General features: G+C 65.7%; 1 protein-coding gene and 1 non-coding gene across 2 annotated transcripts; one reads left to right on the forward strand and one right to left on the reverse strand.

The window, feature by feature from the left end:
• Positions 1–734: 734 nt before the first annotated feature.
• SLC39A4 (solute carrier family 39 member 4) lies at positions 735–2,508 on the reverse strand. The gene is made up of 3 exons (XM_040585530.1): positions 2,243–2,508; positions 1,647–1,834; positions 735–1,018 (listed from the first exon to the last, which is right to left on the reverse strand). The coding sequence occupies exons 1-3, from the start codon at positions 2,415–2,417 to the stop codon at positions 890–892; spliced, it is 492 nt and encodes a 163-aa protein (XP_040441464.1). The 5' UTR covers positions 2,418–2,508; the 3' UTR covers positions 735–889.
• A 423-nt stretch (positions 2,509–2,931) lies between these two features.
• Positions 2,932–3,004, forward strand: TRNAR-CCG. The gene has a single exon. It is a non-coding gene; the product is annotated as a tRNA-Arg (tRNA).
• Positions 3,005–14,227: the final 11,223 nt, after the last annotated feature.

Consider the following 14,227-nt stretch of genomic DNA (forward strand, 5'->3'; position numbering starts at 1 on the left):
GAAGTTCACGCCAGAGCGGCGGCGCACGGGCCGCGCTGTGCCGCCACCAACGAGAGGGCGGTCCTCCGGCGTCCCTCCGCCCGCAACCGGGGGCCCGGCAGCCCCCGGCGGCATCCCATAGGGACCCCGCATCCAATAGGGGCCCGGCACCTCCCTGGGCTGCACCCTGTAGGCACCCTGCACCTTACAGACGCCCTGCATCCTATAGGAAGCCTACATCCTATAGGGACTCTGCACCCCCCAGGGATGCACCCTATAGGCACCCCACAGGCCCCCTGCACCCCCCCGGGCTGCACCCTGTAGGGACTCTGCACCCTGTAGCAGCCCCACGTGCCACCCAGGGGCTGCACCCTATAGGGGCCCTCCACCCTATAGGCCGCCCACAGGCCATAGGGCCCCATAGGGGCTGTGCAGCCTGGGCCAGCCCCCCGCCCTACAGCCTCCCCCGGCCCCATGGCCCCCCGGCCCCATAGCCCCCTGGCCCTACAGCCCCCATAGTCCCCCAGCCCTATAACCCCCCAGCCTTACAGCCCCCCAGGCCCTACAGCCCCCCCCCAGCCTTATAGCCCCCAGGCCCCATAGCCCCCCCAAGCCTATAGGCCCCCAGCCCCATAGGCCCCCCAGCCCTACAGCCTTGGGGCTCGGGCATTGTGGCGCCACCGCCCGCCACCATCTTTATTTGGCTGCTTTTGTGCCCGCCAGCACGGACAGGGCGCCCGGGTGTGGCGGCGGCAATGCTGGCCCATGCCGGCCATGCCGGGGTGCTGGGGCGCGGCTCAGGGGCCGGTGCTCGGTGCTGGGGCGCGGTGCTGGGCCATGCCAGGCCATGCCCAGAGGACGTGGTGCCAGGACGGCACTCAGCGGGGCTGGGGGGCGCTGCCGGTGGCGCTCAGCGCAGGATGCTGTCCTCGTAGAGGGCCAGCAGCAGCAGCAGCCCCCAGCCTGCCAGCAGCCCAGTGCTCTGCAGCACCAGCAGCACCCACGGCTGCCGGTCCCGTGCTGCCACCATGGCTGGCACCTGGAGGGACACAGGCTCAGAGGGGCACGTGGCCGGCCATCCCCCCGGCACGGCGGGCATGGTGCCACTGGATGGCAGAGGGGGCAGCCGGCACAGTGCGGCACAGCACACACACCAGGGTGCCATGCGCGCAGTGTGACACACACGGCACATATGGCACCGCACGTGCACAGTGCAGCACACACAGCACGGCACACAGGACACACAGCACACATACCGTGGCATGGCACAGCACACCTGGCACAGCATACATGGCACGCCAGTGCAGCACACACAGCATGGCATGCAGAACACAGCACGTGTGGCACACATGGCATGGCACAGCCAGCACCTATGGCACCAATGGCACGCATGGCTTGGCAGCCATGGCACACACACAGGGGCACATGTGGCACACATGGCATGGCACACGTGGCAGCTATGGCACAGCCAGCACAGCACACGTTGCAGATGTGGCACACACGACACACACAGCATGGCACCTGTGGCACACATGCAATGGCACACGTGGCATGCACAACACACGTGGCACGGCACACTTGGCACCTATGGCACACCATGGCCCGCACGGCACAGCCAGAGCAGCACACACAGAGCACACGCTGCGGCACCATCAGCACTGACTCACCATGTCACAGAGGGCGAGGTAGAGGAGGAGGCCAGTGGCCAGGGCGCCCAGCCAGGTGCGGGCAGCGGTTGCGGTGCCCAGGGCCAGCCCGGTGTAGATCCCCGGCAGGATGGGCAGGGCCCCCGCCAGCCCCAGCGCCAGTGCCCGCTGCCAGCTCAGCCCCGCCTGCACCAGCACCGCCAGGTCCCCTACAGCACATGTGGCCCATGTGGCACATGCAGCACATGTGGCACACGCAGCACACACAGCACATGTGGCACACATGGCACATGCAGCATGCGGCACATGTGACACGTGTGGCACACACACACAGCACACGCAGCACACACACAGAGCTCAGCCAGGGCAGCCACCTGGCAGCCACCCTGCACCCAGCACCCACCCCACAGCCCCACACCCACCCAGAGCCCACACCTGGCACCCCTGGGCACCTTGCACCCACCCAGCTCCCACCACCCAACCCCCCCTCGTTCCCCCAGCACCCACCCAGCACCCACCTGCCACCCACCGCCTGCTTCACAGCCCCCACATCGGGCACCCAGCCCGCCCCCACCTGCACCCAGCCCCCCCCAGCCCCCCCAGCAACCAGCACCCACCCAGGGCGTGGGGCAGCTCATGGCAGAGCAGGGCCAGCCCGGTGGCCACCCCAGCTCGCCAGGAGCTGGCCAAGGCAGCCCCCAGGGCCAGCCCATCCGCCATGCTGTGGGCCGCGTCCCCCAGGGTCACCATGCAGGGCAGCACCTGTGGGCCTAGGGGGGATAGGGCACCCATGGGTCACCCACAGGCACCCACCCAGCACCCACGGGCACCCACAGGGCACCCATCCAGCACCCATGGGCACTGACGGGTAGCCCATGGCCACCCACCCAACACCCATAGGACACCCACCCATGGGTCACCCACAGGCACCCACCCAGCACCCACAGGGCACCCACGGGCACCCATACAGCACCCCTGGGCACTGACGGGCACCCACCCAGCACCCACAGGGCACCCATGGGCATCCACAGGGCACCCATGCAGCACCCACGGGCACCCACCCAGCACCCACAGGGCACCCACGGGCACACATGGGGACCCCCAGGCACCCCTAGGGAACCCACCCGGCCCCCACGGGCACCCACGGACGCCCCCCCAGCACCCACAAGCACTCCCGGACACCCGTGGCTCCCCTGGAGCCCCCCCCGAGCCCCAACAGCGCCCACAGCGCCCCCCGCCCGGCCGGCCCCCGGCCCCCGGCCCCCGGCCCCCAGCAGCAGCTCGGCCCCGCCGGCAGCCGCGCAGCGGCCCAGTGGCCTAATGGATAAGGCATCAGCCTCCGGAGCTGGGGATTGTGGGTTCGAGTCCCACCTGGGTCGGGTTCCCTTTTTACCCGAGGGGATGGGGGGGCGGGGAGCGGTGCTGTACCCCGGTTCTGCAGCTCCAGGGGGTTCTGGCTGAGACTGTTCTCGTCCGCCTTCACCTGGGGGCAGGGGGCGTGTGGGTCTCCTGCCCCACGGATACAGCTCCATGGCCCCTGCCCCATAGTCAGGGCTCCCTGCCCCCAACACCCCCACCCTGCCCCACAGCCCCCACCTCTGGCCGGGGGGGCAGCAGGATTCCCAGCAGCTTCTCCAGCAGGAAGGCGGCATACAGCCCACCCAGCACGGCCACCAGTGTCCAGGGCAGCTCGGGACCCCCGTCGTGGGCACGAGGACCCCCACCATGGGTGTGCAGCCCCAGGAACTGCAGCAGCACAGGGGGGCAGGGGTCAGCCCAGCCCCACACACACGTGTGCACACACGCACAGGCTTACACACGTGCGTGCACGGCCGCAGGTGCCCAGTCTGCATGTGCCCAAACGTGGGGCTGTGCAAAAAGGCCCGTGTGCGTGCACACGCACACAGGGCAGCGCGCACACGTGTGCGTACACACGCGACTGCAAAATCGCACCCATGTCAGCACATGCCCAGCACAAACACGCCCATGCAGGGACACACGCACACAAGAGCACACGCATCGATACATTTGCACATGCATGGGCACTGCCACGCCAGCGGGCACACGCGTCCCCCCTCAACATGTGCCCCCTCCCGTTCCCTCTGTGGCCTCGTTTCCCCCCCATGTTCCCTCCACATCCCCGTGTCCTCCCTGCCCCCCTGTGTCCCCATGTCCCACCGTGTCCCATTGCCCCTCCATGACCTTGTGTCTCCATGTCACTGTGTCCCCATGCCCCATGTCCCCCTGTGTCCCCAACCCCGCCATGTCCCCATGCCCCTGCTGTGTCCCCATGCCCACATTTCCCGCATGTCCCTCTGATACCCCCATGATGCTGTGCCCTGCCATGTCCCCCCATGTCCCTGCTGTGTCCCCATGTCTCTGTGCCCCCACCATGTCACCATGCCCCCCATGTCCCACCTGGGGCAGGAGGTGCAGCAGGGCGTCCCCGGTGAGGGCGCCGGCTGCCAGCCCCAGAAGCAGTGGGCGCAGGCAGCGCTGGGCACGGTGGCAGAGGGGACACCGCAGAAGCGCCAGCGCCAGCAGCGGGCACAGGGACAGCCCCAGCCCTGCCAAGGACCCCAGCACATAACCTGCAGGGACAGGGCCGTCGCAGCACAGGGATACAGGCACAGCAGGAGTATGCTCCCAGCCCCAGAACAGCAAGCAGATACCACCCCGTGCCATGATAGGATGCTGTCCCCGTCCCCAGGGCTGGGTGATGCCACCCCAAGCCACAGGGGACATGGTCCCTGCCCCCAGAGCAGCAGATGCCACCCCATGCCATGGCAGGACACTGTCCCCACCCCATGCCACAGCAGGACACTGTCCCTGCGTCTAGGAGATGCCACCCTATGCCACAGTGGGACACTGTCCCTGTCCCCAGGGGTGCGCAATGCCACCCCATGCCATGGCAGGACCTGGTCCCCCTCTGCACTTACTCTCAGCAATGCTGAGCTGGCCCATGGCTGTGGGGTTGGTGGCTGTGGGGCTGGTGACTGTGGGGCCGGTGGCCATCAGTTTGGTGGCTGTGGGGCTGGTGACTGTGGGGCCGGTGGCCATCAGTTTGGTGGCTGTGGGGCTGGTGGCCATGGTGCCAGTGGCCACGCGGGTAGCAGTAGGGGTCCGGCGGCAGGGGGGGCGGCAGGCGAGCTGCTGCTGCTGCTGCTGCGTGGGGCGCAGGCGTGGGAGCTGCCCCCGGGGCAGTGCGCCCCCCCCGGGCAGCCCCAGGGCCTGCAGCAGTGTGAGGGAGGGCAGGCACCTCTGGGGGGCATGACCTCAGTGCCAGGCACCCACACCCCCGGCGTGCACCGACCACCAACAGGGACCCCCCCACAGCACCCTGACTCCCTCAGGGCACCCTGACCCCCCTGAGGACCCTTGCCCCCCCCAGGGACCCCTGACCTCCCATTACTCTGATCCCTCCCCTATCACCCTGATGCCCCCAGGGACCACTGACCCCCCCCCATGGACACCCTGACCCCCCCATGAGCACCCTGACCCCCCCAGGGACCTCTGACCCTCCCCATGCCCCCACTCACCGTGTCCTGGGGCTGCCTCTGAGTGTGGGGGAGGGGCAGCACCATGGGGTGTCTGTCCCTGTCCCGGTCCATGTCCCCATGGTCGGAGGGGGCCCCAGGCCTGGGTGTGGCCCCTGGGTGGCTGCTCATAGGGACGCTCAGCCCTGCCAGGTGCCATTACAGACTGCCCCACACCCCCTGCCCCACACCCCCTGCCCCACATCCCCTGCCCCACGCTCTGCCCCACACCCTCCCACCCCACAGCCCCACAGCCCTATCACTCCTGCCCCATCTCCCCCACCCCAAAGATCCCTGCCCCACACTAGCACCGCCCCCCCACCCCCTGCCACCAGTAGGACCTGGCTGCCCCTATGACCCTGCCCCCTCAGGGGGCAACTGCCCCCCACCCCACATAGCCCCACATAGCCCCGTAGCGTCCCACATCACCCCACATCGCCCCACAGCACCCCACACTGTTCCAAATCGCCCCGCATCACCTCACATCGCCCCACATAACCCCGCATCGCCCCACAGCACCCCAAACCACCCCCCACTCACCCACTGGTGAGAGGCCGCCACGGCCAAAGTGATGGAGGAAGAAGCTGGGGGTGGGTGGGGGGCGCAGGCAGCGGCCGTGCAGCACCAGGGCACCCAGGGCCGCCAGCACCCGCCCGGCCCCCACCCGTGGTGACACTGCCGCCCCTGCCGCCAGCACGCCCGCTGCATCCACGCAGCCCTGCACCACACCGCCGTCACCGCCCGCACCACACCGTGCACCCCCGCCAACACCCCCGCCACACATGTGACAGTGCGACATGGTGGTCACCTCCCCTGGGCACAGGGGGGCACACAATGGTGGCTGTGCCACGTGTCACCTCCCCGGGGCACATGTGGCTGTGCAATGGTGGCTGTGCCACGTGTCACCTCCCCAGGGTGCGGGGGGCTGTGCAATGGTGGCTGTGACACAGGGGTCACCTCCCCAAGGCACATGTGGCCACACTGTGTCGGCCGTGCCACTAGTGTCACCTCCCTGGGGTGCATGTGTCTGTGCAGTGATGGCTGTGCTATGCGTCACCTCCCCGGGGCACATCTGTCTATGTTGAGGGCACACCTGCCTGTGGCGGTGCGGTGTGTCCCCTCACTGCATCCCATGGCCCCCAGTGTCCCCCCTGTGCCACGCGTCCCCTCACCTCGTGGCTGTCGTTGCTGCGGTAGTTGGGCTGCACGGCTGCCAGCAGTGCCGCCACCTCCCACAAGCTGGGGCCGCCACTGCCGCTGCCTGTGCTGGTGGCAGTGCTGGTGGCAGTGGCAGTGCTGGTGGCAGTGGCGGTGAAGGCACGGTGCAGCGCCTGTGTGCGGGCAGCCCAGAGCCCCAAGGCGGCGTCGGTGCAGGAGGCAGGGGGGTCCCACAGGGTGGCCAGGACGGCGGCGCCCACCCAGGGCAGGTCGGTGGCCTCCAGCTGGGCAGTGGCACCCGGCTTCCCTGCCAGTGCCAGGATGGCGCCCCCAGAGATGCACTGCAGGGACAGGGGGGGTCAAGGTGCCATGGGGACAGAGTGCTGGGGGTCACAGTGCCATGGGGGTCAGAGTGCTCTGGGGCCAGGGGAGTCAAGGTGCCATGGGGTTAGGGTGCTGTGGGGTCCGGGTGCCGGGGGTTCAATGGTACCACTGGGCACAGGGATACTGGGCACAGTGGGACTGACACTGGCACCCCTACAGGGGCCCCCAGCCCCATGGGCACCCCAAAAGCCCGCCGTGGGACCCCCTGGGCACCCCAGAAAGAGCAGGGGGCAGAAGCACCCCAGGGCAGCAGGGCCAGTCCCCAGGGCACAGGGGCAGGCACGGCATGGCTGTGCACCCCATGGGGTTTGGGGACCCCTGGTGCCCCCCACACCCTCACAGAGGCACTAGCACCACAGGGACCCCTGGGGCAGGTGCAGGGGGTGACGAGGCTCAGAACTGCGTCCTTGTGCTGTGCCTTGCCCAGTTGTGCCGTGCGCTGCCGCATGGTGCTACGCAGTGCTGTGCAGTGCTGCAGCACAGTGCTGCATGGCATTCCGGGCAGTGCCGTGCCGTGCCATGCACCACGGCATGGTGCCACGCGGTGCTGTGCCACGCCACGCCATGCCAGGCCAGGCCAGGCAGCGCCATGTCGTGCCACGCACCGCTGCCCAGTGCTGTGTGGTGCTGAGGCATGCCGAGCCGTGCCGTGCCGTGCTGTGCCGCGCCATGGCACGCTGGCGAGCTGGAGTTTGACCCTCACTGCCCGCCCTGCCTTTCTTTCCACACGGCCCGGCGTTGCCGGCGCGGGCACTCACCTTTCCACACGGCCCGGTGTGGCACTGCGCACGGCTGGCAGCGATGTCCACGAGGGACTGCAGCGCGCTGTGGGGCAGGGACCCGCTTCCCGACGACAGCAGGGCCTCGAGTGCTGCCACCAGCTCGGTGACACCGGGGGGCTCCTGGCTGCTCGCCCCCAGGCCCAGGGTCAGCAGGATCAGCAGCAGGGTCATGGCACCAGGGTCCCTGTGGCACAGAGCACCGGTGGGCCGCAGTGCCGCCAAGCCAGGGGTTGCCCAGGCGGTGCTGATGCCGGTGTGCCGTGGGGCGCCAGGGCTGTAAAAGCACCCGGGGCTGTGGCGGTGATTGGCTCGGGGTGAGATTGCCCCGGGTTAACCATTCCTCAGGGCCCGGCACAGCAGCTGCGCCCGCGCCCGGCCCCCCCGAGTCCCCGCTCTGCTGCCAGCACCCCCCACCCTCACCTGCGCCATGGGTGCTGGTACCCCACCCTGGGTGCTGGTACACCCACCCTGGGCACTGGTGTCCCCCCACCCAGCCCCTGGCACAGCTCTGGCACCGGCTGCCGTGTGAAGCTCATGCCCGGGTGCGAACGTCACCCGCAGGTGCTAGGGCCAGCCCCGGGTGCTGGGACCTCCCCGGGCACCTTGCTCACCTCCGGCACCTGGCTCAGGTGCTGGGGTCACCCATGGATGCTGGGGGTCACCCCTGGGTGCACAGTTCACGCCAAGGGGCTCAGCTCACTGTCGGGTGCTCAGCTTACAACTGGGTGCTGGGCCCACCCCTGGGTGCTGGGGTAACCCTTGGGGCTCAGCTCAACTTCTTGGGTGCCGGGCTCGCCCCTGGGTGCCAGGCTCGCCCCCGGTCCCTGCCTGAAGCCCAAGCACCAAGATCAGGTGCGTGGCTCACCCTTGGGTGTGCTGCTCCCCCAGGGGTGCTTGGCTGCCCCAGCACCCCTCCCTGGCACACAGGGTGCCCGTGACACCCCACCGGGAAGGAACTATGTCCCACACCGGCGTTGTGCCAAGCAGGTCGCCACCTGTGTGGTGCGGTGCCTGTGACACAGGGACGTGAGAGGTGCCGGTGCCCGCAGCAGCTGTCCCTTCACACCCACAGTGCTGGTGCTTGGAGGGGTGTCAGCCCTGCCACAGCCCTGCCAGCCCTGCTGGCACTGCTGGCACCTCGCTGCCCACCGGTGAGGGGATGCAGTGACTCATGGTGGCCCTGTCATGGCTGCTGGCCGTGTCTTGCAGCACTGTGGTGGTGCCCAACAGACATGGATGCATCAGTGCTGAGCAGCATGGCAAGGCATGAGATGGCACAGCATGGCATGGGATGGCACAACATGGCGTGGCACGGCACAGCACAGCGTGGTACCCCACAGCATGGCACGGTGCATGGTGGCTTGGCGTGGAACAGTATAGCCCAACCGCAGCACAGCAGGTGCCGATGTCCCAGGAGATGGCTGGCTGCCCCATAGCCTCCTGCTGCCGGTGCCCCCGTGCCCGGTGTTGGCACAGCCATGCCACAGCAGGGGTGGGGCAGGGCGGCCATCCTGGCACCCATCCCAGCGTATGCCACGGTGCCGCGACCTCCGTGACCTCTTCCCACAGCCAAAGTGCAACCAGGCCGACAGCTCCACCAGCCGCCTCATGCCCCCCTGGTACCACCAGCAACGCGCTGGTGCCCATCAGCGCCCCTGGCAGTGACCCTGGCACACGGTGCCATGCGCCCACTGTGCAGGCAGTTGGGCCAAGTGGCTTCATGGATAAGGCATCATCCTCCGGGGCTGGGGGCTGGGGGGTTGCGTCCCACCTGGGCTGGGGGATACCTGCATTTTGCCCTACAGGTGGGGTGGCAGGAGCCCTCCAGCCGTGCCAGGGCTGGCACCGGGAAGTGCAGCTGGGAAAACCCTGGGACGGCCGGCACCTCGTGCTGGGAAAGCCCCAGCTGGGGGTGAGTGAGGCCAGCAACAGTGATTGCTCCGGTACAAACAGTCCAGCTCCAGGACAAGCTTGTCCCAGCAGCACGTGGCGTTGCCGGGAAAGCCACCGGCAGCCCCGAGAGCTGCAGGCTTTGCTCATCTTCTGTAAGAAGCAGGTGCCACCGGTCACCTCTGGCCGCACCGGCAATGCTGGCATCGCAGCCAATACCCCTGTGACCGGGTGGTCTCGCTAAGGGCAATAAAAGAATAAACCTCCCCGCACGATGCCCCAGCTCTGGCCACCGCAGCCGGGGTGTGATCAGGGGGCGGCCGCGGTGCCGGCACAGCGCCGGGTGGGAGTGAGGCGGCATGGGGGAGTAGATATGGAGAGGAGGTGGGGTTTGTGGCTAAAACCAGTATCTGATGGTTTGGCTCCCAGCCGCCATCCCCAGCATCCATCCCTCCTCCACCCTGCACCCATCAGGGCTGGTATTGCTGGGCATTCATCTCTGGTGTGGGGAAGGCAGAGCTCAGCTGGCGCCGGTCACAGCCGGCATCGTGCCAGGTCACAGCCGGCATCGTGCCAGGGCAACGAGCCCCAGTGGCCCACAGGCGCTTCGCAGCTCCTCCTTCCCCCCAGCAACCTGCGCTGCCAAAAGCCTTTGCCGAGCTGCTGCAGGTAGTGGCAGAAGCCAGGGATGCCACGCTGCCACGGCCCCACGGGGCACCCCAAAACACCCGCAGGGTCACCGGTGGGAACAGGGTCCTCTGCAGGGGATGTGCCACCTTCCACACAGGTGCGACGAGGTGCTGCCATTGGTGGTTGCCTCCAGAAGCTGCTCCTTCACTAAACGGTTTGATGCCCCCAGTGATGCTGGGACAGACTGTTCCCAGCAGGTCACCCCAATGCTCGTCCACTTCTGGGGGCACCTGGCTCGGTGGGTGCTGCTGGGGACATCCCCAGTTGCTGGGGAGCAGCGTGTCAGCTGGGATCCCTGGAACCACTGGCTGAGGAAGCACTGAGGAGCTGAGGAACCACCCAGGTCCACCCAAAGCTCAGGCTGATCCCAGCCCAGGTGGGATGGGGACCTCCAAGATGGCCTGGTCCAACCCTCTGTGATGAAGGAGCCTGGGTGAGGTCCCCTCCGGTGACAGGGACTCCACCACGTTGTCCCGCGGGTCGATCACTCTGGCTGTAAAACACGTCTCAGGTCAAGATGAGACCTCTCCTGGTGTCACCTGCACCTGGTGCCCCCTGGCTTCGCCGTACAGCTCCTAGAAAAGCGGCAGTTTCCATCTGCTCGTGGCTGCCCAGGGCGGGTTGGCAGTGGCTGGCTGCCGGCCGCCCACCCAGCCGCTCTGCCACCCCCCGCCATCAATGCGGCGGGGGGGGAAATAGGACGAGGAGCTTGTGAGTGCAGGCAAGGACGGGGAGATCGCTCACTGGCCACCACTGTGGCAACACAGAGTCACCCCTGGGAAATTAATTTCATTTGTTGTCACTTAATACCAGCGTAGGACAATGAGAAATAAGAACATTTTAAAACATCTTCTCTCCTGCCTGCCTTCATCTCAGGCTTGGTCTCACTCCCAACTCCTCTTCCTCCTCCTGCAGAGGGACAGGGAACAGGGTTTGGGGTCTGTCTGTGATGCTTCGGCTCTGCCACATTGTCTTCCTCGCTCTCTCCCCTGCTCCCACCCATGGGAGACTGTCCTTGCAAACTTCTCCACCGTGGGCTCCGTGGGTCGCAGGGGAATCTTTCCTGGAGCCTTCCCCCCTGACCTTGGCCTCCACAGGGCTGCTCCTCTCCCGCTGTCTCCACCCGTGAGATGCCACCACTGTCGCTGATGGGCTCAGCTTTGCCCAGCGGCAGGTCCATCCTGGAGCGTCTGGAGCTGGCTCTGTCCAACACAGGGCCAGTTCCTGGTGTCTTCTCACCGGAGCCATGCCTGCAGCCCCCCCACTACCAAAACCCTGCCCCGTAGACCCCATACAGCACCCCTTGTACGCAGCGAGGTCCACCCTGAGCCTTCTCCACAGAGAAGAAACCCAACTCCATCAGCCTTTCCTCCTTGGGCAGGCTCTCCAGCCCCTGGATCATCTTCATGGCCTCCTTTGGACCTTCTCTGGTATGTTTACAACCTTCTCAAGTTGTGGGGAGCTGGACACAAGGTGCCAGGCACAGGGCAGAGCAGGATGGCCACCTCAGTCTCTGTCAGCAGCCCAGGACCTGCTGCCTCCACCGCTGCCCAGCATGCTGCTGGCTCCTCCTCAGCTTGGTGCCCACCAGGACCCCCAGGGCTTCTCCGCAAGGCTGCTCCCAGCCAGTCAGATCCCAGCCCACACTGAGGCGCAGGGGCTCTGGCCTTCCCTTGCCTTCCTTCAGCCTCACACAGCTCTCACTTGCCGGCCAGGCATCTCCACAAGACCAGGAACCCATCTGACATGCCCACCTCGCCGCCCAGGTGATGGCATCAGTGTGGGGTGGCCCCGTGGTACCCAACGTCTCCAAAAGCTTCACCACCAAAGCCAGAACAGCTCCGGGGGTGAGCGGAGGCCATGCTGTGGCCTGGGGTGGGCACAGGGAGGGCAACCTCCCCTCCTCCTCCTCTTCTTCTGCCTCTTCTTCTTCCACTTCTTCCTCTTCTTCCTCTCCTTTTTCTTTTTCCTCTTTTTCTTAGTCGTCTTCTTCTTTCTTTTCTTCTTCCTTCTCTTCTTCTTCTTCCTCCTTTTTTGCTTCCTCCTTTTCTTCTTCTTCTTCTTCTTTCTTCTTCCTCTTCTTCTTTCTCCTCTTTTTCTTCTTTCTCCCCTTATTCCCCCTTTTCTTCCTCTTTTTCTTCTTCCTACTTTTCTTTCACCCCTTTTTCTTTCTCTTCTGCTTCTTCTTCTTCCTCCTCTTCAGCACCTCCTCCTCCTCCTGGCAGGGTTTCCATCCACCCACCAAGCCCCAGATGCACAGAAGACCACGCAGACACACCCCAACCAAATGCAGCTGGGGCTCATCCTGCTCCCAGGAGACACGAAGCCAAACGACTTCTCCCAAAAGATCTTCAACATTTGAACCCGAGTTCAATGTTTCCTGACGAAAGCCAGGATTTTTGTTAAAGTTTCCCCTTTTTTTGAGCTCAAACTTCATCCGGCCACAGAGTGCATGGCCGGTTAGAAGGTGTCAGGAAGGGAAGTGACTCCTGTGACAGAGGGACACAGAGGCGGGACCACCACAGCCCCCATTGCTGTGGGGCAGGAGACCCTGCCCCAAACCAGGTGCCTCCATCCCACCTCAGGTTCCCTCTGGCACCTCTGTCCCCCTGCCGCGGCCACTGAGGGCAGTGGGTTGTGCTCCTCCTGCGGCTTGTCCCAGCCAGGCCCCCTCCAAAGCCTCCTAAAGAAAAAAACGATTTTGGTTTTTCTCGTTGAAATCCATTTTTCTTTATCTGGGCCATTCTGCTTAACCGAGGGCAGCTTTGTTTGGCTTCCCCAGGAAATGCAAACAGCCCTTCATTAAACTAATTAACTGGGACTTGCTTAAGCCAGGTGTGGATCCCTCGAGCCAGGCCAAAAGCTCTCAGCTCGTGGAACAGCTCCTTCCCACCCCAACACTGGCAATAGCGCGACGCGATGCAGAGCCCGTGGCAGTGGGGACGGACGGTGCCAGCGGGACACTCGGCAGGCAGGGCCCGGGCATGGAGGACAGCTGGCCACAAGCCCCGGGGCCAGGCAGCCATCACGAGCCCGGCACAGTGCTTCGGCAGCTGCCAAAGAGTCAGCGAGGTTGTTTCTTCACGTGGTGACACAATAGAGCGTTGGGGATTTTCCTCGTCATTTTCCTGTTTGTTCCTATATTTAACCCCATGGTTTTCCTAAAGCAGAAGACACTCCGATTTCGGAAATCTGGGCGTCCTGTAGTGCCTGAAGGTGCCGGCCAGCAGCCTTGAGCAGGGCATGCGTCACCGTCTGGCGTTCCACAGCAGAGGTGGGGGCCCCAAAGGCGCAGAGCCATGCAATGACCCACACGCAATGACCCCGCTTTGGGGGCAGCCAGAGCTCAGTGGCACTTCTCAGCTCCGCTGGCATTGGGGACCCCCAGTGAGCCGCGAGGAGCTGGTGCGTGGGGTGAGACTGCTCTTGCCAGAGTCGCCTGGCCGTCCTGCGCACTGGCCATTTTCCAGGCTCACCGTAACCAGGGGGTCAGGCGGCTGAGCGACAACCGGCTCGCTGCACTGTCTGGTGTGCCTGCAGCACGCGCTCGCAGGGCTACGGAAAAGCAAATGTTTTGACATCGCCTGGGCACCATCTCAGTGGGAACTATTTGGAGGTGCCAACGTGTTTTCCTGGTGTTTCTTTATTCCCTGTATTTCTCTGCTGTCTTGTTCCCAGGAACGACCTGTGCCGCCCCGGCTACTGACACAGACCAAACCTACCGTGAACCCTGCGGTCCACAGAGCCCATCCCGGCACGTCGCGGCTTTGCCCTGTGGTGAAGGTCAAAGTGCTTCCCCCAGCCCGGGCATTCTTTCGCCCACTACCTTTACCCTGGCGTGGCAAGTGAACACTGATCACTGGCCTTGACCCCTCCTGCTATAGGCGGGTTTATGACGGGCTGCACCAGCTGCCACCTCACCACGCTCCTTGCCCCACCAGCAAGGCCAGCTGAGGGCAGGTTCCCTTCCTCCTCCTCCTCCATTTCCAGCCAGCTGCCACTCTCCTTTGGAAACTGCCTTTGGGCAAGGCTGCAGCGCCGACACCTGTCCACGGTGCTCCCCGCCATGCCTGCAGTGCCGGTGCTGTGCCGCAAGCATGGAGCCGATCCGTGCGGTGCCAATCCACGCGCCAGGGCGGGGGGTTCTGTCCCCTTATTCAGG

Source organism: Falco naumanni, chromosome 3 (genome assembly GCF_017639655.2).
Source record: "Falco naumanni isolate bFalNau1 chromosome 3, bFalNau1.pat, whole genome shotgun sequence".
NCBI lineage: Eukaryota > Metazoa > Chordata > Aves > Falconiformes > Falconidae > Falco > Falco naumanni.

Coding starts and splice junctions, on each gene's coding strand:
- SLC39A4 (XM_040585530.1), bottom strand. CDS start 2,417: ATGGGTGCCCTATCCCCCCTAGGCCCACAGGTGCTGCCCTGCATGGTG. Junction 1,835..2,242: donor TGAGCTGCCCCACGCCCTGG/GTGGGTGCTGGT, acceptor CATGTGCTGTAG/GGGACCTGGCGGTGCTGGTG. Junction 1,019..1,646: donor ACCTCGCCCTCTGTGACATG/GTGAGTCAGTGC, acceptor GTGTCCCTCCAG/GTGCCAGCCATGGTGGCAGC.